Source organism: Anthonomus grandis, chromosome 6, assembly GCF_022605725.1.
Source record: "Anthonomus grandis grandis chromosome 6, icAntGran1.3, whole genome shotgun sequence".
Taxonomy (NCBI): Eukaryota; Metazoa; Arthropoda; class Insecta; order Coleoptera; family Curculionidae; genus Anthonomus; species Anthonomus grandis.
In genome coordinates, this window is record NC_065551.1 from 29,867,713 (window position 1) to 29,893,408 (window position 25,696).

At 29.5% G+C, this 25,696-nt stretch overlaps 3 protein-coding genes across 3 annotated transcripts; 1 reads left to right on the top strand and 2 right to left on the bottom strand.

The window, feature by feature from the left end:
- Positions 1 to 1,441: 1,441 nt before the first annotated feature.
- LOC126737892 (uncharacterized) lies at positions 1,442 to 3,608 on the bottom strand. The gene is made up of 4 exons (XM_050442978.1): positions 3,432 to 3,608; positions 3,059 to 3,280; positions 1,800 to 2,069; positions 1,442 to 1,725 (listed from the first exon to the last, which is right to left on the bottom strand). Exons 2-4 carry the CDS (start codon positions 3,272 to 3,274, stop codon positions 1,639 to 1,641), a joined length of 573 nt encoding a protein of 190 aa, XP_050298935.1. The 5' UTR covers positions 3,275 to 3,280; positions 3,432 to 3,608; the 3' UTR covers positions 1,442 to 1,638.
- Positions 3,432 to 9,785, bottom strand: LOC126737891 (nuclear RNA export factor 2-like). The gene is made up of 9 exons (XM_050442977.1): positions 9,483 to 9,785; positions 6,089 to 6,289; positions 5,890 to 6,031; positions 5,660 to 5,835; positions 5,456 to 5,596; positions 5,185 to 5,399; positions 4,963 to 5,131; positions 4,220 to 4,536; positions 3,432 to 4,166 (listed from the first exon to the last, which is right to left on the bottom strand). Exons 1-9 carry the CDS (start codon positions 9,621 to 9,623, stop codon positions 4,064 to 4,066), a joined length of 1,605 nt encoding a protein of 534 aa, XP_050298934.1. The 5' UTR covers positions 9,624 to 9,785; the 3' UTR covers positions 3,432 to 4,063.
- A 1,105-nt stretch (positions 9,786 to 10,890) lies between these two features.
- Positions 10,891 to 25,625, top strand: LOC126736989 (alpha-(1,6)-fucosyltransferase). Its single transcript, XM_050441647.1, has 9 exons — positions 10,891 to 11,148; positions 11,394 to 11,633; positions 12,427 to 12,702; positions 13,571 to 13,736; positions 16,453 to 16,739; positions 17,686 to 17,823; positions 18,459 to 18,786; positions 22,981 to 23,158; positions 23,249 to 25,625. Exons 2-9 carry the CDS (start codon positions 11,404 to 11,406, stop codon positions 23,419 to 23,421), a joined length of 1,776 nt encoding a protein of 591 aa, XP_050297604.1. The 5' UTR covers positions 10,891 to 11,148; positions 11,394 to 11,403; the 3' UTR covers positions 23,422 to 25,625.
- The last annotated feature ends 71 nt before the right edge of the window (positions 25,626 to 25,696 follow it).

A 25,696-nucleotide genomic window follows, 5' to 3' on the forward strand; every position in this document is an offset into this window, starting at 1 on the left:
ACTTTATTGTTAAGTGAATAATTTAAATATCTTTAAATTGTAATTCTAAGAATTGAGAAAAAAACGTATTAATTATATGTTTACTACGACAACATTTTGTATTTATGTAACAACGTGTTTATTTATGGGAATTTCCATGACTACAAAAAGGGGATTTTACACTTAAATGAAATACAACATTTTTCCACCTCCGAAAAAATCATTAATTTTTTTTTAAAAGTACTATACATTATGCACAAGAAGGATTTCTAATCATATTAATGTTTGATATCAAACTAATAAAACCATTCATCCAAGTATCTCAATTTGTACCAATAGGTGTGCCTCAAGGCTCAATTTTGGGCCCTCTGTTGTTTTCCATATATGTTGCAGATATGAGCAATTCTATTGAAAACTCGAAAATTCAACAATATGCTGATGATTCTCAAATATACACTTCATTTTCTTTATATTATGTAAGCGAAAATATTGACAAATTTAACACGGACTTGAAAAATTAAAAAAAAATCCCCGATGATCATAATTTAAAACTAAACTCCTCTAAATCCTGTACGCTATGTTTTAATGCTAAATATCAGATTGAGAGAATTAGGCAATTATTTGTTCCACAAATAGATAGGTAATATGCCTTTGGCCTCAGTTTCAGAAGAGAAAAATTTGGGTATACTTTTTGATGATTCGCTGACATTTCAAGCACATATTCATAATAAATTAAAAATTGCTTATATAACATTGAAAATACTTAATTATTTAAAAAAATGGCTACCATCCAAAATAAAGTATCAATTATGTGACAGTTTAATATTACCGCTATTCGACTACGGTGATGTGGTTTATGGTTCATCTTTGACGATGCATTTAGCACACCAAATACAAAAAATACAAAACAGCTGTATGCGTTTTTCTTACAATATTCCATTTAGAGAACATAATAACCTCATTTAAATAATAAAAATATCCTTAATATGAGTTACCGCAGAAAACTTCATTTTTATACATTTTTACATAGAATCTTAAAAACTGGACAACCCTCATACCTTGCAGCGTTATTTAATCCATTTTTACATCAGCATTTTTACACCAGATTTGAACCCGGGACTTTTTCCATGCAAATCGGATAATATAACAACTACACTAGAAATTCTTGTCGATCAAGCAAATGTGTGTAATTTTTTCGTGCACATTTGAAATTTAGACGAACAAAATTTTAAACAAATTTTATGGCGCTGACATTTTCTACATATTATTTAAATTTGGCAACAAAATAGAGCAGATTTATAGAAAATGCAACAAAGTTCTTTCTCTATATCACCTACACTTGAAAATTAACTGCAGCAGCAGTATCCAAATTATCTGATAATGATTTCCAGAAATTTTATTAACGAAGCTGATTACACTTCCTACAGAAGCCGTACTGTAAAAATAAATATCCACGCCAATATATAACGAAAAACGTTTATTTAAATAAATTTATAAAAATATCTATATACTATATTTACACTTATAATGGCAGTTTATTTTGGTTCGGTAAAATGAAATTATACTTTCACTTTAAGCTTAAACCCCTCTAACACAAAAAAATTATTCTTATTTTAAGAATGTTCTTTAAAGAAAGAAAAGAAACAAGAAGAAGTTATTTTAAGCCAATCCTACTAATTTACCCCCAACTTGATTTAACGAAGTAGTTAACTGGCGTCCGATTGTTTTTGATGCTTGGAACGGTACCTGCAATGATAAATTCCCAAAAAAAAAGCAATAAGAAACAGTCTTTACTTGTGTAGTCCCAGTCATATACTTACATCTACGAGGGCATTCAAAGCGTTAGACAACCCTTCATAACCAGAGATAACAAAAGTGCTAAAAGCTCTCCCTTTACTGCCATCATTGCCATATTTTTCGTACTCCTGTATGGTATCCACTATTGGTTTTGGATGTAGTAAGCTGGCAACAAACTGTTGAAGATTACCATATTTAATATCAAACTGTATTGGTAATGATTCTTTTGCTGCTGTTTCTAATACTGCTGATGACCTGCCGGAATCTGGGAAGGGAGTTGCAAATTGGATACTCTACAATTGAGAGTAAAAGATTTATTAATAAAACAATGGGTGATAAGCTAATTTTTCATATAGAGGGTAGAGTTGAATTTTATAAATGGGCGAAACGTGTCGGTTATATTAAAGAATCGGCAGAGTAAAATATGAAGATTTGTTTAGGATAAGTGAAGTATAGATAGATACATGGAATTGATAAGTTAAAAAAGATTTGTTAGTACTAAGTTTCAGGTAGGCGATCATAAGATTATTTGTCATAGTTGATCATAAGACTATTTTCACACAAGAAGTTATTTAAAAGAAAAAAAGTCTATAGAAATAGACTAGGTAATACGAAAATTTCTAATACGACATTGAAAAATACTCAATTGCAGTTTAAATATTTTTTAATAAAATATATTTATCATTTATTTTCATGCAGCTGGAATGCTAGAATCATTAATTTACGTGGGTTTAATAACAAACAAATATGACCGACTCTACTCTACAATTCAATAAAAAAACGGGAAATCACTAAAACTGGTACATAGTTGTAAGAAAAACCCTAAAAATAATACAGCATTGCTACCAATGGCGTCAGCTTTAGTTAATATTCTATATTAACTTAAAACACTATTACGAGCTAATAGATGGCGCAGGTATTACTGCTGGATTAAATCTATTTCAACAATTTATTTCTCTTTGATTATTAAGCAATCTTCTGATCCATTGTTAGTTAGTAGAAAAAATTAAATGTATATAACAGATTTATTATTTACTAGAACTATTTTTCGTAGAGCATCAAAAGGGTAAACTTGGAGTAGCTTAAATAAGTACATTACGCCCAAGATCAGAAAAAAAAGCATTTTTTAATTTCAATTGCAATTTTTTCCAAATTTCCAAATTCCAAATTTCCAATGAAAAAAGTTCAATTAGCTGGTGAATTTTTTTCTCTTCCTGGAAACTTAGTTTTTTTAAATTGCTTAAAAAGATAGCATTAACAAAACTAGTAACAAGCAACTCACTTTGGCATTTACAGCTTGGTTAATTTTACTGTTAACCACATCCCCAACATTAGACAATGGACTAATGATTTCATTACGATCGTTGTTTAGTGCCACAGATCCCTCGTACTCTAGTCCTGTGGGATAATCACTTGAGATTTGTGCAGGTACAGGATATGCATATGGCAAAGCTGAAATGAGCTTCAGAATGGCAAAAACTAATAGAAGGGAAGTCATTTTTATCTAAAAAAGTAATCATTGGTCATTTTATTGTTTTTCCAAAAAGCCTCATTTCGAAAATCGAAATTGTTATTGATAAGACACCTAAAAAAACTAATTCTTAGAGAACCTTTAAGGGCATTTTTAAATTAAAATAACTAAAAATAATACTCACCTTTAACAGTATGACCAAAGACTAGACAAATATTCACTAGCACCACAAATTAAAGACCTCCCCTTTTAATTGCACTATTACTACAAGCTATATGTGTAAACAAGGATAATTACTAAAATATTAAAATTATTGATTAAATATTAGTTACTGAAAAGTTCTTCTTGCAGCAGCAGTATTACATGATATCACATAATAAATAAGTTACGGCATATGCTTTTACGTACGACAAGGATTGCCGCGCTTTGTTTAGCTTTCACTTATGGTTGGTTTGCAAACGAAGAGGGAAAGAGTTGTAGGTTCAAAGTGTGATTCTGGTGTAACATATTTCGGCTTTCACTTTTTATGTCATTGAATATTGAGTAGTTTATTTACCTCAAGGAAAATAGACTAATAACTAAAACTAATTATAAAAGATTTACTCGTTGAAATTCTGTAAAACTTAAAAGTATAAAAAGCGTTAAAGCAGGGCCTTAACGTAACTTTAAAGTAAATCATATTTTCATTTTTTGACATTCAAAATCTTCTTTATTGCCAATTTCAAAAAAAATGGAACAATGAAAATCTTGATTAAACCAAACGCTGTATAAAACTTACACTAAATTAAATAAACACAATTTTAACCTTACAATGAATTATCCAGTAATAAATGCTTGTGGAGGAAACTTGTCATCCTTGTACAATTTAACAAACAGTTCTAAAGACGCCTTTAAATCATACGAGCATTCTTCAAGACATCTAAAAAAGTTTTGATTATATTATCGGTAAAAAACAAAGACATAATTGAGTACTTTTTAGCCCAGTCCTCTTTTAAATTTGCAATTTTACTCATGGTCGAAATTAAATCTGAATAATCACTTTTTTCTTGTGGTTTAGGAATAAGTTCTTTATTAATAAGTTTATTTGGTTCAAAAGCGTTCTGAAATGAATTGCGTTCTTGGTACGATAATCCGTTGTAAACGTGAAGCATATCATTCATTATAAACCATTCGCCGTTTTCTTGTATTAGGGCAAACGTTCTCGAAAACCCAAGAAATCTTTCCTTGTCTAATAAGGACTGAGGTTTTTCATGAAATGCGCCTGTTACTACCATAACAGCCCTTGTTTCCTAAAAAATAACAAGCAGTTTTATAGTTGCTAAAGTATTAAATGCAAGCATGACATAAAAGGGTAAAATGAACAGTATAATGAACAATGAAGATGAGATTTGCTAGATTTAGACAGATAGATTCTAAAAGATAGTGCTATATTATTAAGAGTTGTTTATTGTTCATGATTATTTCTTTTATGGAACATTTTCGTGTATTTTGGGATATTTGAATGCATCTAATTCGTTTCCTAACAGTCATGTTTCACATCTATTATTAATGATATTCTAGAAACTATTTTAATCATGGTAAGATTATAGAATTTTTCCATATATTTTAAAATTTCTTAAGCAAAGCAACTCTCGCTATTATGACATTCATGGTTTGCAAGCCAAAATTAATTGAAAAACCAAATATTTTAAATCCAGAGACATTAATAAACCTACCGTTTTATCTATTAAATCAGCGGTAAAGGAGTATGGATCATGCTCTGTGGGAGGCAGTTTACAAATAGTATCAATTATCCTCTCTCTCCCTTGAAATAGTACTTCAAAAGGTTTAGTAAGATCTGCGCATTTCTTTAAATTCCTTGATATGTTACTGTATGACTTAAGGCTAAAATTAATTTAAAGCTTCAAACGATACAGATTAAAACGTGGAATACTTACAATGCTGTTGAAGAGGACAATTGTCCGGACAAATAAACGCAAGTCAAAGAGAACATAGCTTGGTGATGGTACAAACCTAAGAGCGCTCGTCGATCAACATCATATACCGAGAAAAAATGTTCTAAAAATTGGTTCACCAGGTCGATGGAACTATAGTCACAAAGAGAATATCTTTTTGAACTTGGATTCTTATCAGAACTAACGAGTATACCATCCTGGAATTTAAAAATGTTTATTATAGCTTTTATCTTTATATGCAGAGATTTGTTACCAAGAGTTTAACAGTAGGACACAAAAGGCGAATTGTATTAATATATTCATCTTCTTCACAGTCACAAAACTTGTTCCCTGTTAGTTTTAAATTTTTCACATTAAAATGTTTTAATGACCCTAAGTCATTTAATGACTGAAGCTGTAATTGTAAAATATATTTATAAAACATATTAGCCTGTCAAATCTTGAAAGCAAATCTTACCTCATTGTGACTTAAATCAATAGAAGTTAATTTTAAACCAATCAACACATCAAGAGGATTTAGAAGCTTTATTCCATTATTTGAAAGTATTAGTTTTTCAAAAGCGAAACTCTTGGCAATATGAAGCACAAAATACATAATTTTTGGCTGGGAAAGAGGGCAGTATTCGGTCAAGTCTAAAATTTAGTAAGATCCAATTTCTTGCTGATAACAATAATATTTTATCATACCTGGATCTGAGTAAAAACTGTTCAAATCCAAAACTTGAGTTTCAGAATTAAACCTTTTTTTTAAAACAATAAACACATTTTTCTGTACATCAATTTTAACATCATCAGTGTTAGCAAAATTTAAAATAATACTTATTCGGAACTAAAAATAAAAGCATTTTAATACATAAGATTTCTATAACATGCTAGAATTACTTACTGAATCAGTTTTGCTACGAGGAATAGTCAAATTATCTTGGCATAATTTCTCAATAGCAGCTTCGCAATTTCTTGCAAAAAAATATGAATTAGAATTAAGGGAATCTTTAGTATAAAATACAGGAATTAAGTCTAAAGGATGCAAGTGGTCAAGTATTACTTTCAGAACTTCATTTCTTGTTAAACCTGCAGTATTGGTTACCTAAAAAGAATGTATTGATGAGTTATTAAATAAACAATATAAAAGTTATTATTTATGATATGTATGTTAGGGCTTATCATATAGTGAAACTTAAATAATTGCCTAGATTTATGATGAGGAATACAGGTTCATCTTACTGAACAGAGAGGAATATAAGTGATCAAAATTTAAATATTTCAACAGAAATTAAATACATTTTCATAAAACCTGTGAAGAGAAAGCATTATTTATGTTATCCAAATTTTTTATTTTGCTGTTGTAAAACTTCTTAAAGAATAAATAACATCTTAATATGTCTGGCTTCTGGTACAATTTTAATAATAGTAAAGATAAAATAATTAATGAAATATTGAGATGTCCAAAGTCAAAATCTTCCATTTTTGGAAAAAAAAATTGTATTATTGTATTTTTATTATATCATGAAAAAGCAAATCTACTTTCTAAACAGTTGTAATTTAACAGTGAAATAACTGTAATATCAAAGTAATAAATAATTGGAGACAGAACAGATATTACATTTGAATAAACACCGGTAAAAAAAAATACTTATTTTATACAAATAAAATTGGAATAATCATATTGAGTACAAGCAAAATTACACCTAATACAGAAGCTATTATTATATATATAGGATTTTCTTAGTTATAAAGCTAAATTGCAAATTTATAATACAAATTTTTTGTCAAATGTTGCTCTACATAATCCAGTATCAAAAGCATCCACTACTTTTAATTATTTAACTGTCAAAATATGAAACTCTGGTACTATATATCAGTTAAATTTTAATCAAATCAATTACAAAGTAATTGTTGAATCTAAATTACCTATATATTGCAATGTTATGGAAAATATTTTAAGATTGTACAAAAGAATAATTAAAATTAAGATTGAATTTTAAAAAAAACGCATATATTATAATTGATATTAAAACATTTTGTGGAAATGGGTAACTATAAATAACTTTAAAATACGTAACACAATTAATAATGAAAATGCAACAAGAGTAACAGTAAATAGTAAGAGCATAATTGATCATGTTTTATCGGACCTGGGTTCAAAGATATTAACTGAAGGTGTTGACAATCACTACACCTCTCTTACTGATAATATCGTCTCTTGTTTAAAACAAATTATAATAGTAAAATATATAAACCAAAAGTAAACCATCAAATCAATTGGATAAACTACAAAAAATTTGTATATAAATTTAGTCAAATCAGTAGGTCTGTTATTGTATCATCATTTCGGGACTTGACTGAACTGATCCAGGTAGCTAAAAGAGAGTCACTAAATATAAAAGCAGTAAAAATAAAAGAAAATAATACATGGATAAATAGCCAAATTCATGAAATGATGAGGCAAAAGGATGACGCTTATAAAAAAAAATTCAAAATCCGTGAATTTCGAAAAATTAAAAATAAAGTTAATAATAAAATTAGAACACTGAAAAATCAATTTTTTCGTAAGGACTGGGATCATGCAGGAACTGATCAAAAAAGGCAGTGGAAATTTGTCAATAGTTTTTTTAATAGCAAACCTAACAATACTCATAATAATAATACTCATGATAACATAGGTTTTGAAGAAGTAAGTAGCAGTGACACTCTTATTAATATTGAACCAACCAACCCAAATGAGGTCTGTGAGATTATGTTGGAGTTAAAATGTAACTCCTCTCCGGGTGAAGATGGAGTGACGGTCTTAGACTTAATTAATTTAAAGAATTCAAATTTAATAGATAAAGTGTTTACTACTGGCGTGTTTCCTCAAGAATTAAAAAAAAATAAAATTATTCCAATTTTTAAATCTGGTAAAAAGGAACAAATGAACAACTACCGACCTATTACTGTTATAAACACATAGTAGCACCCTTGCTGCTACTGTTGATTTTATTAGTACCATTTCAAAGGCATTAGATCAGGAAAAAATTGTGGTGGTAATATTTATTGATTTGAAAAAGGCTTTTGACATGGTTAGTCACGATTTGTTGATAAGAAAACTGCAGGATTTGGGTCTGGGGGCACTTTTCTTAAATCTTATGAATACTTATTTGGTGGATAGAAGGCAGTATATTGATTTGAGCGGTATTAGCAGCGAATTATTAACAAACAACTATGGTGTACCACAGGGGTCGGTACTCGGGCCGCTATTGTATGTATTATATGTTTTAAACCTTAAATCTGCAAAACTAAATGCACGATATTTTACATTTGCTGACGATACGGCTCAATTATACATAGAGGAGAATGAGCAAGAACTTGTAGAAATAATTAATAACAATTTAAGTTTGTATTATAAATGGTTAATTTCTAATAGGTTAAAAATAAACATCGATAAGACACAATTTATGTTGTTCAAGCAAAAAAATAAACATATAGGTAATATAAACATTAAAATAAATAATTTTAATTTAGAAATGACATCCTGTGTAAAATATCTCGGTTTACAAATAGATGAATCTCTTAACTGGCAAATGCATTTAAATAAAATTACACAAAAAATTTTCTCACTCGTACCATGCATATATAAAAGTAGGAGCTATTTAACACATAAAACCAAAATAAATGTATATAATGCCTTTTTCTCATCACATATAAGATATCTTTTACATATATGGGGTACATGTAAAACAAAATTTAGTGATGTTCAAATAACACAAAATAAGGTACTTAAAATAATGTTTAATTATGAGATAACTACACATACAGAAACCCTGTATAGTGAACTAGGCATTTTTAATTTGGAAAAACTGTTGATTCTTGAACAATGTAAATTAATGTATAAAATCTTAAATAAACAATTAAAATGTAATTCCAGTATAACATACTCCAACAAAATTCACAGCTACAACACCAGATCTCAATCCAACTTATATGTAGTATATAGTAGAACTAATATAGGAATGAACAGCCCAATTGACCGCGCATCTAAGACATATAATGAATTGCCTAATAATTTAAAAAAAATAGAAATAAATGAATTATTTGTAAATAAATTAAAATATTTTCTTTCTACATAGTATATTATAGTTTTATATAGTTTATTAGAAATAGGATTAATATCGTATAATATACGTTTTGAAGAGATGTCATTTTGGGTATCTAAGGAAAAAAGTTGACTTATGCAGTAAATGATTTAAAGGAAAGTAATGTGGCTAAAATGGATTGTAAAGATGGGAGCAAATCAAACTTACAATAAATTTATGCCAGAATTTTGCATTTCTTAAGATAGACCTATGTTTAGCCAAAATGCCGCTATTAAAATTTAAATCGTTGATTTCCACAGAGTCCGGCTTCCTTTGTAAAAGCATTAGGTTAACTTCTGGATGATTCATTTTCTTTTCAATCGTTTTTACAAGTTATAAAAGAGGATATAACGCAAAGTTTTTTCCTATTTATTAAGTGATTGAGTTATTAATAGGCAATTTAATTTAAAATTTTACTGTTTACTTTTACTTTGTCAAGTAACACAAATATCAACAAACACAAGTAAAAAAAACAAATTAACCTCACTTTAAAATTGGGATTGCATGCTGTTCAATTTCCGTGTGCGTAAAACAAGAAACAGGGTATAGTAAATGTGGTGTTGGTGTAAAGACTGGACTAGAATACGATAACTGTAGGTAGCATTAAAGAATATACAGGTTGTGATTAATAACAATAAATTCAAATAATTATTTCCAACAACATATACATTAGTAATTTTGCATATCATAAAAGTTATTGATAAGACAGAATAATACAGAGTCATTAAAATATTATACATATAAGAGCTTATAAAATTTAAATAAATATGAAATGAAATAAGAAGATTAAAGCACCAAACCGCCGAATCTGTTAATCATTAATCCCTATTTTTAGGAACTCATATATTTGAGTATTCCCTATATAATTCAATTAAGGCAAGTTAATTCTCTTCAGTCCGCATGACAAGAAAATATTAATAATACTAAAAATAGTTTATTTATGTCATTCTGAATCCTTCTCCCTCGAACCTGCCAGAAGCCGTACTAATTGAAACCAGCGCGCCCCTTTATTCAATGTATACGCGTCTTTAAGTATTAGGTAATAAATAGTTTTCATCTTTTTTCTTTGGTACTTTTAATCGCGCACGTGACAATATTGCAATAGTCCCATAAAAACAAGTGGACAGTTATGGATAAAAAAATATTCTTGGTTCTTCAGGGACACAAAATTTACAGAATAGTTTGGCCAATTCTTACACTATTAAGAGTAAAGATTGGTTATTATAAACGTATTTTGTTTCATCTAATAAATGGCCTTATTTATTAATTTTTATAAGCAAACATTGTGCTTTATAAATTTGGAAAATACTTAGCGAACGATGAAAATAAATGAACGACTACAAATGAATTCGTTCGTCATATATGGACGGCAATTACTTATCAAAAACACCCATTTGACCGCATTCGTTTGTTGACTGTGTATGCGCCTTAAGTGTACTCTATTACTTTATCCCACTTTCTTCTTCTTCTTCTTCTGTTTCGGGTGTTCACCACTCGGTGTACCTATGGCCTAAGCATATACTATGCTGAAGTCTATGCTTTTCCCACTTGTATTTTTGGCAAGTGACATTGACATTAGATTGAATTGCCCTTCGTCCCTCACCCCTCCCATCCAAAAGCCAACACAAGTACATTTCCGACATAAATAAATAAAAATAAAATTAAAAAAGCAACAGTAATAATACTTATTCAATAATGTTCTATTGTGCGTGTGTCCGGTTGTTAGTATGATCCGACGAAACGTTTCCTAATGGGGAATAAATCTGGTATTATTATAAAATTGTATAACTTTATATATGGTTCTTATAGTGATTTACTATGAGTGAAAGAAAAGGTACTATAATAATTATATATGCTTATAACCGTGTTTTATTAATCAAGTATAAATTGAGATAACATATTGTTACCGTTTATGGTAAACTTGTGTACAACCTTATGCACATTTTGACTTGTTTCACAAAATACAAATATATTTATAGTTCTGTTACTACCAACAAACTGTTTTCATCATTATAATAATTGATAATAATATTGTAGTGCCTGTAATTATGTGTATCCAATTTTATAACATTGTTTTAGGAATTTAAAAATGAGTGTTTTGAGGCAGATATCCACCATTGGGTGGAACCGAATAGTTGTGGTATTTTTAACCCTTTGGTTATTAATAGTGTTAATATTAGCAGCTTATCCAGGTATTAATTCACCTAATTCACTGGATACAAGATCTTCGGAGAGACTGGTTAAGGCATTGTCAGATTTGGAGGCACTCAAGCAACAGAATCAAGAGCTAAGAGAGATATTTAAAGAAATAAGTGTTAAGTAAGTTAATGTATAAAATCATTTATCCCAAATAGTTGTCCTCAACAAATCTCTACAAAAAAATTTGCTTTCTAACTGTGAATACTTTGCATTTTACAATTTCTATATACTTTTAACATTAAATTATTAGAGAATAATAACTTGAAATCAGCATATTTATTATAAAGTCAAATATTTATCCTGAAAAGTTTTTAATATATATATTCCCTAGCTATCAGCTTTTTCTAGCTAGCAAAATCTTTTAATAAATTGTATCAAATAGAACAACTCCAATGTTAGTCCTTTAAGTTATGGAATCACCCAGTGATTGTTTTAAAATTGTTATATAGCTTCTCTGACCAGAATGATTATAATAGTCTTTTATGAAGTTGTAATGATTAGATGTTCTAAATAGCATTGAATCGCATTAACAGATTTTCAAAAAAGTTCACCTATTTTGTATAATTCTGAATTCATGCAATAAATACAATAATATTTGTTATTTTTGAAACATATTTATAAAGGAACCCTTAAGATGGGGTTACATTTATTAGTTTATATCAATATTTTCATTAGATTGAAAACTGGCTGGGTTCAATATCAATAAAAAAATAAAAATGTAGCATAGACTTTGTGCATGATTTTCTAATTTATCTAGATATATATTTTCATAACCATGTATGGTAAAATTGAAGGTATATAGTCAAAATCTTGAAATAATGCCTTGCATTATAAATACATTATTCGTAATCCTCAAATAATTCCTTCTTTCTCTTTTACAAAAGCGAGGTAACAAACACCATATTTCTTTCAGTACCTTTACTGATGATCAGAAAGACGCAATTGAAAAATTTCAAACAAGACTAACAAAAGCAGAATATTCAGCCCAAAAAAGTCTAGGTTCCACTGCTTCCAAAGGGGAACCCAATGCAGAATATGAACTGCTTAGGAGAAGAATCTCTAAAAACACAAAGGAATTTTGGTATTATATACATTCCAGTTTAGAAGATGTAAGGAAAAAGGCAATTTCTTCACCAGAAATTGCTGATTCTCTTGCACAGATATTGGCTCTTGGGGCCGAACATAAAAGGTAAATAGTTATTATTCTATGATCTGATGAAAAATCCCACTATGCTTTAATTCATATAGTTAGGTAAAAAGTGATTATAAATAACTTTCAATGCTTACAGATTACAAAACAGTTAAAATATTTAGCTTATCAAAGTTATTAAAAATTTACTATACCATTTTTAGATTTTAGATTTTATAACTATATTATTTTTGCCATTTTCACCTTTTTTTATCACTGGTTGGGTTTTAACACTTTAATAAAATGCCAAAAATATTTTGCAAATATTCTCCTAAAATTTTATTTAGATATTCTCGTAGATCAGTTAAATTAAATAAAAACTTAAGCTAATTGGCTTTCACAAGAAAATTATTTGTATGCGCTTTTTGGTTCACATATTAGTTTTTAAAAACTTATTTGTTAACAATATAAAAGTAGTTCAAACTATAGACTATTGATTATTAATAGAATCTTTCTAGATTTTGGTCAGTGATTTAGGAAGAATAAATTTGAAGGTCTGAGAGTTAAGAATTTACAAAATCAGCAATCCGTAAGCTTTACAGTATATGCAACCCACTTATGGTAGGGAGAAACAATAATTTTAATAAGAGAATGTCTTAGTTAGAAAACTTAGTTGTTGTGTTAGTGGTTTTCTTTCAAATCTTGGATAGTTTGATAATTACACCAATAAGTAATATATTTAATTTTGCTGGCCTACCTCCTAACACTTTATTTATTGAAGAACTGATTTAAATAAGTCAAGCAACGAATATAATTTATTAAATAAATCACTAAGTACTAATAATATTCTCATAATATTTTGTTTAAAATTATTTTATTTTTATTACCAATTAATGTGTTCATATTTTCATGATTTCATAATTTGTAGGTCTTTGTTACACGATATTAACAACTTGGCAAAAGTAGATGGCTATGAAGATTGGAGGCAAAAAGAGTCAAACGACCTAAGTAACCTTGTGCAAAAAAGATTTAACTACCTGCAAAACCCTAAAGACTGTGATAAAGCAAGGAAGTTAGTTTGTAATTTAAATAAGGTGAGTTTATATTTATTTACCAATAATTTAGCTTTTAAGTAGCAAATTTGGTCAATATAGTATCATAATATGAAATTTATAAATCTACAAAATCAAATAAATAAATTAATCGTTATACTGAAAGAAAAAACAAAAAGTATATACAGTGGAAGCTCTCCTTGCGGACAGCTCGTATAAGCGGACATCTCTTTTAACCGGACAAAGTTCCTGGAACCGAATTTCAGCATATCATTTTCAATGTTAAATGCATTCCGATAAGCGACGCTCTTATAAACGGACGCGGACACTTTTTCTGTATGTGATCAAAAAATCTCCCATAAGCGGACTCGAAACTCTAATACCCGGACGATTTTTAGTTCCGCTTATTGCAATACACATATCTACATACATAAAATTCGGTAATTCCCCGATTTATATTAGGTGATTCCCCATTTACGTTGCCTAGCCAGTATGTAATCTTGTGGTTTATCTTCAGTTCAGGCAAATTCGTAGTTAATTGAGATATTTTAATATTGTAACTGTAAAATGGCACCAAAAAAAAGGATGCTCTCGTTAAAGGAAAAGTTGGAAGTTGTTAACGTATTAGACAAAGAAAGTGTATCAGTTCGTCATTTGGCAAAGAGGTTTAATATTGGGAAAACGCAAGCAGCTAAAATTGCCAAAAATAAGGAAGATATCAGGAGGAGTAAATGGCAATCAGGAACTAATATAAATCAAAAGAAGGATTTTTTTAATTGCTTTAGACAAAACATGTTTTGAGTGGTTTGGAAAAGTTAGAAGTCAGAACATTCCAATCTCGGGGAGGCCGTTAGTGAAAATGAAAACTAAAGAAATCACCATTACTTTGGGCTATAATAATTTCAGTGCGTCCGACGGGTGGCTGCAAAAGTGGCGCAAGAGACATAGTGTGAGTTTCAAATGCATATCTGGCGAAGCTGCTGCAGTAAATCAAGTTGATGTGTCACAATTTTTGGAGATACTTCCGTACATGTTGCTTGGCTACAAACCAGAAGACGTGTACAACGCAGATGAAAGTGGACTTTTTTTCGCGCATTGCCCGACAAAACTCTGTTCTCTGGAGAAACATGTGTGGGTGGAAAGTTGTCTAAAGATAGACTAACCATTTTATTCTGTGCAAATATGGCCGGTGAAAAATGCGATTTGATTGTGATCGGGAAAGCGACTCGTCTCCGTGCTTTAAAAAACGTTTCTATTAAGGATCTACCAGCGACTTGGAAATCCAACAAAAAGGCATGGATGACCCGAGAAATCATGTCTGAGTGGTTACTGGAATTCGAAAATGAAAAATGTGAAAATTATATTTTTACCGCCAAACACAACTTCAGTTTGTCAGCCCTTGGATCAGGGTATTATACAGAACTTTAAATTTTATTGTCGGCATTTCATTTTAAAACATATTTTAACAAAAATTGACGATGTCCAAAGCTTATCTGAGCTTACCAAGTCTATTAATGTGTTAGAAGTTTTGTATTTTACAAAAACAGCATGGGATAAAGTAAATTCCTCTACAATTAAGAACTGTTTTGGCAAAGCTGGATTCAGAAGAAGTGGATGTAGGTCAGAATTTGCTGAGCAAAATTATTGCGATGCAGAAGACGATCTGCCCTTAGCGACACTTGCTCAGTTACTGCGACATGCCAAACATTTAGGAGTAGCAGACCCTCAGAAAGTAGACGATTTCCTGGCCTTAGACAATAACATAACGACAGAAGAAAATGCCATTGACAACTTTTCGAATTTGGATGTAGAAAGCCGAGGCCAACTTGAATATAGTAGTCCAAACGACTCAGAAGAAGAAGTGGAACTGGTGGACTCGCTAAGAGGTTCAGAAACTATAAATTCATATGGGGAAGCTGTAAATCATATTTCTATATTGAAAAAATTTGCTAAAGATGATTTCAATGCATTTCAACATTTAAAAAATTTAGGAAGGTATTACGAAAATTGTCTCTTTCAGCAAAAGATGGTAATTTAAGTTCTCGTATCATGTATTGAAGCATTTATGTTTTTGTATGCGTATACATACATATATGTAGATATTTAGCATAAATACATACTTTAAAAATATGGCGAGTTTCTGTTTCATTTTCCTCATGATTATGTATTACCTCATTTCCTCATGATTATATACCCCGTTATTTATACTCTATACTCACATACTCTCTTTTAAACGGACACCTCCCATAAGCGGACAAAAGTTACGGAACCGTGAGTGTCCGCTTATGGGAGCTTTCACTGTATATTCAATTTCAGGAAAAGGCCCTTGTAGTAAGTAAGTAAGGACTTGATACATTAAATCTTATTAAAGACAGAATTTCTGGGTAATAATAAATAATATACTCCTTTAAAATTTTATAAAGACAAAGTAAAGATTGCATAGTTCTTCAATCTTGAAAACTATGGAGACATAGAAGGGTATGCATAGTACGAACTACAATATTTTGAAACATTAGACATTTCCATTATGCTGGAAGTTTTGTTAACCTTGTTAATTGAAATAGAATACCCATGTTAAAATTTCTTAAATGGTTACCCCCTATTTTTATCATTTGCTTCGGACTACTTCGTCGTACTTCGGATTAAAAATAAAAAAACTGGAAATATTCCCTACAATTTACAGATCTTTAAATATGGAAGTAATTTTAGTAAATTTTAAAATTCTATAAGACTTTATGAACTTCGGATGTATTTTTAGGGATGCGGATATGGTTGTCAACTCCACCACGCAGTTTACTGCTTCATGGTGGCGTACGGTACAAAAAGGACGATGATTTTAAAGTCGAAAGGGTGGCGGTACCATAAGGCGGGCTGGGAACAAATATTTCAGCCTGTTAGTGAAACATGCACTTCGACTAGTGGAGAGAGTGTGGCCAATTGGCCGGGCCATCCTGAAACCCAAGTGATAAATTTGCCTATTATCGATAGTCTCTCTCCCAGACCTCCCTATTTACCTTTGGCTATACCAGAGGACCTCTCGCCAAGGTAAAAAGTTAATAATTTTTTTTTATTGTTGAATATTAAAAGTATGTGCAAGTTGTATAGTTTAAGGCCACATTTTAAAATGTGTGTCAATGTTATTTGTTAAAATTGTGTCAGTGATTTTTGTAAAAATTGGAACCAACGTTGGGCGAATTAGTAACAGATAGGAAAATAAAACAAATTAAAACAATAGGAGTCAATGTGGTTGCTTTAGACTTAAGATATTTTTGAGAAAATGAATAAATTTTTTACCGTTGCTATCACAGACTTTTTTGACGTGATAAAGTCTTCAGAAAATATCTGTCAATTTCCTAAAAAACACTTTCTACAATATCTAAAATCCGTAATGATATATTATAATAATACTTCGCTTAAAAGTGAAAAATTACTATTTGTAATAAAAATCGTAATTCCATTTCAAGTTTTTTCAAATGGTTAAGGGATAATTAAAACTGAGCACTTATGAGTATATTGTTAACCCTCGAAAAAATTATTGAAAGGGATTTTGAGCTGCAGATCACATACAGCAAGCAACAAAAAAGAAAAAAAAGGTTCAGCTACAATTCATTGAAATTGCTTTAAAATTATGTTCTTTAGATTAAGTATTTCCGGAGATTTCTTAAAATATCTAATATATACTTACTTAGGGGTTATTACTAAACAAAATATCATTTCTCAAATTAATTTTCTTGGACTACTAAGGGAATGAAGAAAATGCCAAAAAGTAAACTTTTGAAAGGCTTATTGCACATTAGCTTATATAACAAAATGAAGAGGCGTTATTAATTTTTGTAGACTGCCAACTTTGCTAATTAAATCTTAATTCTATTTATTTCATAAATTTCCGCCGTCCTCTAGCGCTCTTAAAGGTGTAACTATGTAATATCATAAATTAACTGAACTCGTATAATTTTCCACTAAAAACTGTAAAATATTTAATTTTTTTTAGGCTCACGAGATTACATGGGGATCCGATAGTATGGTGGGTTGGTCAAATTCTAAAATACCTTCTTCGGCCTCAAGAAAAAACTGCCAATCTAATTCAAGAGGCCATGGACCGACTGGGCTATAGAAAACCAATTGTCGGGTAAGCATATTGTATTTTTATGATAATAAATTAATATAAATTAAAAAAAAAATTAATTCCAATTTTAAAGTCATCCAATATATCCTTTCTTTTGGTTTATTTTTAACGAATATAGGATACAAGTTAATATTCTTAAAATATTTTATACAGTTGTTTCCTTAACTTTGACACTTATGAAATTAAATACTTATAATGAAAAGATCCTTTCGCATCTTTTCATTTTTATTGTTACATAGATTCCCTACCCGATAATGAATACCTTGAATGTTCTAGCTGATTTTTCCGTTTGCTTATATTTTAAATGGTAAAAATCTGCTCCTGTTTAAAATTTATGTTTTTTCCTTAACCTGTACACGTTTGTTGACACAATCTCGCTTGGGTTTTCAAATATAAATATGATACACTGAACAGCGTACCAATTAAGAAAAATCTTAAATTGTAATAGTTAGTTAACAGTAATATTTCTCTCATGTAGAGCTAATCTAATTCTGTTATTTGATTAAAAAAAAATGGTTTTATTGCCAAATTAAATAAGAAGCAGTTTTTTGAGCAAAAGGAACCTTCCTTCTATCCTCATTAAAAATTCAAAATTAAATTAGACAGAATCTAAAACAGTTATTTTCTGGTATATGCAGGGTTCACATTAGACGCACAGATAAAGTAGGAACCGAGGCCGCGTTCCATCGCTTAGAGGAGTATATGGTTGAAGTGGACGAATTTTACAAACAATTAGAGTTAAAACAGAAAGTGGACGTGCGACGAATTTACTTGGCTTCCGACGACCCCAAGGTCTTAACCGAGGCCAAAACGAAATACCCGGAGTATGAAGTTATCTGTGATCCGCAAATATCTAAGACTGCCGCTGTTTCTACCAGATATTCGGATACGTCTCTGTTCGGTATTATATATGATATTCATATGCTCGCGCTTAGTGATTATTTGGTGTGCACGTTCTCTTCTCAGGTAAGTTTTCTTCTAACTTCATTTAAATATTTAGATTTTCTTTTTCTTTAGTTTTTTCCTTTGCTTTTTTTACAGTTTTTATTTCACGGAAAAAAAATCTTATTTTTTAACTTTTTTTACACGTTAAATTATTAAGGAAAAACAGCATATAAGGAAAAGGAAATAAGAATATTGCTGATTAATATAGACTTATGATAAACATTGAAAGTTACTATATGTGTGGTTAATATGTGTTAATATCGACGTTTCGATAATTTTATTAATATCCTCGGACATAAAAATAGCATATAAATGGAAATTAATTAAATCTTTTAAACCAAGAAATTTAAAGAGATCGTTTTTGGTATTTAAGTAGCCAATACAGGACACTTTTAGATGCTATTTTAGAGTATACCTAGCTATACTCTAAAATACTGGATTCACTGCTATAATTTTACAAAAATATGGTCCTATCTAAAAAATATGTATAGCGATATAAGCATCAAAGTTTAAAAGAATTATTATGCTTTTGAATAGCTACATAAAATTTAACAACAAATTTTGCTGTTTTTGTAAATGTAAAACTTTGTGTCTTTAAAAACGCCGTGAAAAATTCATCCATATTTCTTAAAGAAAAATTAGTATCATACTGAAATTGTAACGAATAATACATGCTTCACTTTACATAAGCATCATCACCTAAAATTATACAAGGTAAAACTGAATTTAAGATTCTTATTTAAAAGTTTCATTGGTGCCTTCAAGAATGTAGTATTAGAAAAGCTTATAACTGGTTATGAACAACATGAGAATTAAATTTATACAAGTTATTTGTACTGGTATTAATTTGTTAATTAAAAGAACAAAATAATCAAAAACCATATAAGTATTTCTGAACAATGTGTAGAAGGAACCTTATAATGTTTATTTAGCAAATAAGACTGATAGAACACTTTGGTTAAAAAAAAACATTTGGTTAAGACTAAGAACAATCTATCTTCATTTTTATTCTCTGGTACAGTGGTGGCCAACTAATTAGAAACAGTGTGAATAAATTAATAAAAATCATAAATCTTTTGTAAATAAAATTGTTTATTCTTAAATTTCTCCCCCATTGTCGTAACTAACATTTACCTTTATTATTACCATAAATTTAGTGGATTTGTCTTCACATATATACTTTTAAAAAAAAGTTAATTTTTATACAAATATTGAATTGGAAAACTAATTAGAAACCAAAGAATTATCAATTTAAAAAAACTAAATAAGAACTCTAAACCCTAAATAAATCAATATTTTGTAGTAAATCCCTTATTTTCAATGACAGCTCTACATCTCCTGGGCATTGACTCCACCAGATGTTGACATCTCGCTAGTGGTATCGATTTCCACGCCTGCTCTGCTTCTTCCGCCAGATCTTTAAGGTTTTTAATATTTTTATGTTCTAAAAGTTTTTTCACGTCTCTCCAAAGATTCTCAATGGGATTGAGATCCGGACTACATGAGGGACAATCAAGTACATCAACATGGTTATCGTCAAACCATTTTTTCACAGACTTAGCCGTGTGCTTGGGATCATTGTCTTGTTGCAAAACCCAAGACACCGGCAAAGTTTCATCAGCAAACGGCAACATGTGGTTCTCCATAATATCTTTATATTTTTCTTGGTCAAGAATACCGTCAATTTTCACTAATGGACCAATACCACGCCACGTAAAACATCCCCATAATTTAATATTTCCACCTCCATGTTTGACTGTGCTGGTTGTATACTTCGGATTATTTTCCGCACCCCTGGGTCTTCTCACAAATATTCTACCATCACTACCAATGCGATTTATTTTTGTCTCATCAGACCATAATACTTTTTTCCACTCTTTTATGGTCCAATTAATATGGTCCTTAGCGAATTTTAATCTAGCCTGGCGATTTTTCTTCTTTAGCAGTGGTTTCTTGCGGGATACTCGTCCAAATAAGTTGGCCTCATTAAGTCGTCGTCTTATAGTTCGGGATGATATCGCGATAGCTGGAGAAAGTTCTTCTTTAATCTGGTTGGAGGTTAAAAATGGATTCATTTTAGCCATTCGAACAATAGTTTCATCAGTTCGTTGGCTGGTTTTTTTAGATCTTCTTTTGCGTGGAATATTTTCGTACGTTTTATGTGTTTGAGTGCATAGAAAACCATTTTTTTTGAACATTTTAGGTGGTCAGCTATTTTACTAGTCCAATAAGTCCAACCTATTTCCCTTAGCGTAAAAATTATTGTACGCATTGACGGATCACAATTTTTTTTTCTACCCATTTTAAACTGTGGAAGACACAAAGACAAGGCTTGTAGATACAAAAAACACAATTTGTTTCGTTTCGTTTTCGTGTCGTTTCTAAGTAGATGGCCAACTGTGTTATCTATAAATTTTATTTATATTCTGCATTCCTTACAAATTTCTTAGTGGAATGTCTATAAATAAATTATATATTGCTGTTGTGATGAACAATCAAAATTTTACAACAAGTTGGTTTTAATTTATTTTAAAGAACTGAAACATTGAATAAAGTATTTTTTTTAAATCGTTTCTAATTAGTTGGCCACCACTGTATATACAAGTTAAGATTGCGCTGCACTCTATGTGGGACAATCAGGTCAAAAAATGAGCACTTATATAATAAATTTAAACAGCTCTCTCTTATATGTATATTCTATAAAAGAGAGAGCTGTTTAAATTTTATTTAAAAAAATATATAATCACTGATTTTTACCTGTATAGAGTCACCAGATCAGCTTTTGCCAACCATCTTCTTACATGTCATCATAAAGGTAATAATCTGAATATTTTTCAAAATTAACAGACATTTTAAAAGCCCAGACGTCACTTGTGTGAATGTTCATTTTCGTGAATGTTCAATTTGCCCTTGCATCACCCAATAACGCTTGTTCCTAATATATATCTACTTGTTGCAAAAACTATAACAATTTACTTATCCATATTTTATTCCTTCATATTCGTGTATTTTATTGATGAGATGTCGGGGCTAGTAAATATTTTAATAATCTATTTTAATTTATTTATTACTATTATTCTTATGTGCATTCGTATAAGAGTAAGCTGTTTGTACCCTTTATACATTTTGTACCTTGTGTAATTTTTGGTCTGATGATGCCTTTGTAAGGAGAAACCTGCGCCACCATATATAAAAATTTAAGAAACATAATATGATACTATTGTGTTGATACATTTATCCTACAGTTTTGGCCATGAACAATGCTAAAAATTATATTTTGGGCTTTTTTATTTTAAAACAAGAAATTAATTTGGTTTTTTTTTTAAATCAAGATGAAAAATAGCATTAAAACAATAAATACAGTAGTAGAATACATACAAAACATGTAGGATATTCTATTTAAATTAACGAAAACATTGCTAGTTTTATACAGAAGTAACATTATATAATTTAAAAAATACTTTAAAAAAGATTTTAAGCCCTCCTAAAAACCTCTAATGAGACATATAGCATGAGATATATAATTTTTATTTTTATTTAAATGCCACTTTTAAGTACTACCAGTAATAATTAATGACCATTATTAAACTTATAGCCTGAGGCTGACAATAATATTGTCGAAACGTTGATGTAAAGACCAATATATTTTATGGACAATTTTTCATCGTCCGATCCAAAAAAACTCATACTTTAATATATTATTGGGTTACAAATGCACTTTTTAAATAATAAATAATTTTCAAATAAGAATCGATATTTTGAGTTTTAAAATAGTACTCCTTTTTTATATTTTTTACTTTACGTTTTTAAAAGGTTTCTTTTACTTTGAAACAGTTTTAATTATTCTAAGATCGAAAGAAGTATTATTACTTTTTAAATTTATAATTATTAATTTTGTTCTTAATGGGTTTTTGTACTTATGAACTATGTATGAATGTAATAAAAATTGAATTTTAAAAGGTCAGTATGAAATTTTAAAAAATTAATTAATGTTACATTCGATAAGAGACAATAAAAGTGAAATAATAAGACATAAAAACAAAATAACATTTTCTTTATTAGAAAAGAGACTTTTTCTAGAAAGAATTTTATATTTTATCTATCCCCCAACCAACAATTTATTTTGCATTACAAAAGATCAAACTTTTTCGCCTAGTTGAGTTTAAAAAAGACCTACAACTATGTATACTTAGTTTAATATTTTGTTATCTGTAGGTCTGTAGAATAGCCTACGAAATAATGCAAAACTACTACCCCGACGCGTCTGACAGATTTAAATCGCTAGACGATATTTATTATTATGGTGGCCAAAACCCTCACAATATGATCGCCGTTCTTGCTCATAACTCTCAAAAACCCGGAGAGTTGGAAATACTTCCTGGAGATTCAATAGGTAGGACAAAAACTGTGTTTGTTAAAAAAAACATACTTTTTTAATAATTACAAGTAATTCAAATCATCAAATATACAAATGATCTTTCAGGTGTGGCAGGAAACCATTGGAACGGTTTTAGTAAAGGAAGAAACCTGAGGACTTATCAGGTAGGCCTGTATCCCACGTTCAAAGTAAAAGACAAAATCGAAACTGCAAAGTTCCCCACTTATTCCGAAATGTACAAAAGTCATCGGAAAACGGACGATAGTGAAAAGGAATAAAAGCGCGAGTCGGTTTAGATTAAATGCGCACTTTGTAAATATATCGCACAGAATAATTAAATTGGTGTGAATCTCGGCGAGTTTTGTTTGTCTTGTCTTTTTTTTTAGATAAATTTTATTTATGGAGTTTTCTTGATTGGGCATACATTTTTAAACTTATAAAAATGTTTTATTTATTTATTGTATAATAAACTATGACTAATATACAGTAGGTCAAAAAAACATTTACATAGGATATATTATAAAAAATTTAAAGGAAAAAGTTTAAATATAAAGTATTCACCCTTTTAATTTATTGAATTCTTTTTCTTTTTATATTAAAAATAACTACGAAGTTGCATTTTGAAGGTTATCCGGGAAAGACTCGTTGTTACTTCCATAGAATGTTTTAATATCCGAATGTTATATTTTCTTTATTCTCCCCTCTTTTCACATGATAATAAAGATATATGAAATAAAATCAATAAGTGTGATAGATGACAAACCAAAAATTGATGTTTCTCACAATATACACTCGCCAAATTTCATCTTGGGTGCCGAAATACCCAGCAAAAATCATAGACAGCTTGTTGCCGCTCTTGATTAAGAAATTGTTTTAAGATCGTTTTTTCCTCTAGATTTTTTATTTCAGATTCAGGTTTTTTCATATTCCTACTCTCAGATGATGGAAATGAACTTAATATATTTTTGAATCAATTCGTAGTCCGTTTACTTCATGATTGTTTTTCTGTAGTTGTTGCAAAAAAAAAAATTCAATGGTGTATTGAAACTTTACGAGTATCTGACTATGATTCTGCACCTTTTGCGATATTTCCCTCATTCTACTGTACCTAATATCCATCCTGTTTTTTTTTTTTAAAGTAGGGAGTTTTGGAATTAAACTAAATTAAAAAAAAAACTTTCCAAACCCTACTAAATTTATTTATAATTTTTTTCCTCCTTTATATTATGATTTCAATAGTCTATTCAAGATATAAGTTTATTGCCTATACCATCACCATGAGAAGAAATTTTCTGATATCTAATGCGACAATTTCTACATTGTATTTTAAAAAATTTTTTTGTACGAATACTTTTTTTGACCTACTGTATTTGTAGAACTAAGACTACATCTGCTAGGCATTTTAGTAAAATGAATTATATTTTTTGATATTTTTATTAATCATAAATTTCAATTTGTGCGATTTATGGGTAGGTTAGAGATCGTTTAGGGGATTGTATAACTCATATAATGTGTGTTGTAATGTTACAATATGTGATAGCTATTATTAGAGGAGCATTAGCAGCATAAGGTATGAAATTTCAAAATAATGCGAGGCAGGTTCTTTCATTTTATTATCCGGATTTCTTTAATTAGGGTAAGCCAACGAAAATTGATTTTATTGTATCCTTTGATTCACACTAATTAGTGATTCTCAATAAACAATATTAGCATAATATACAATTTTATAGTAAACCTAAATTGGTGACAATTTATTTTTTATGATATTTACAACCATAAGAATATCTTTTCTTTTGGCTACCCTCTGCTCGAGTTTTATACGGCCATAAATTTGAGTTCCAAAGACAATTAAATTATACAACTATATACAAAGTTAAAATTATTTGATCTTTAATTGGCTTTCATCCGTTTTAATGTATGTATTTGTATAGCAAATAAGCTTTTCTCCGATATCTTCCTGGACCAAAACATGGTGTGTTTAGTACTAGCTTTGTTAATACTACTAAATTATAAACGTTTTTGAATCTTTATGTATTTATATTACGTTAGAATCTCTTATACTTTAATATTTAGGTACAGTTATATTTGTTGTTACAGGCTCAAACGCAGCATGACTTGTTATTTGTTTAAGAAAGTACATTGATTATGATTTTTATATTTTTTCTTTATATGTTACAATGTATAGATGCATTCAAACTAATAAAGAAATACCAGAATGGTTCTGTTTAAATTGATGTCATGCGGCGAAGATAGATCGGTCTACAAGCAATTATATTTTGAACTCATTTGTATAACACATGCATACCGTAATACTGTGCAATAGTAACGTTATTTATATCCATAAAAGCTCTAAGCTATTTGTAATGTTTGTAAAAGTTTCAGGTAAAGCATATTGTCAAGAATAAGATTTTTTTTGTTTTCAAATACGTGTTAAATGTCATTTTACTTTAAAACTGTTAAATATATTTATATTATATATTAATTTGTTCAATATCTTTTCACTGCATACAGAGTGCTATATAATGATTTGTCATAAGTTAAAGGGTATTCTGG

Excerpts from the sequence above, each read along its gene's own strand:
- LOC126736989 (XM_050441647.1), top strand. The coding sequence starts at position 11,404 with ATGAGTGTTTTGAGGCAGATATCCACCATTGGGTGGAACCGAATAGTT. Across the intron at positions 12,703-13,570 it reads CTTGGGGCCGAACATAAAAG|GTCTTTGTTACACGATATTA; the intron begins GTAAATAGTTAT and ends CATAATTTGTAG. Across the intron at positions 23,159-23,248 it reads ACTTCCTGGAGATTCAATAG|GTGTGGCAGGAAACCATTGG; the intron begins GTAGGACAAAAA and ends ATGATCTTTCAG.
- LOC126737891 (XM_050442977.1), bottom strand. The coding sequence starts at position 9,623 with ATGAATCATCCAGAAGTTAACCTAATGCTTTTACAAAGGAAGCCGGAC. Across the intron at positions 5,400-5,455 it reads GTCCTACTGTTAAACTCTTG|GATGGTATACTCGTTAGTTC; the intron begins GTAACAAATCTC and ends TTTAAATTCCAG. Across the intron at positions 4,167-4,219 it reads AAAGAGGACTGGGCTAAAAA|ATGTCTTGAAGAATGCTCGT; the intron begins GTACTCAATTAT and ends AAACTTTTTTAG.
- LOC126737892 (XM_050442978.1), bottom strand. The coding sequence starts at position 3,274 with ATGACTTCCCTTCTATTAGTTTTTGCCATTCTGAAGCTCATTTCAGCT. Across the intron at positions 2,070-3,058 it reads ACCAAGCTGTAAATGCCAAA|AGTATCCAATTTGCAACTCC; the intron begins GTGAGTTGCTTG and ends TCTCAATTGTAG. Across the intron at positions 1,726-1,799 it reads CTTTGAATGCCCTCGTAGAT|GTACCGTTCCAAGCATCAAA; the intron begins GTAAGTATATGA and ends TTATCATTGCAG.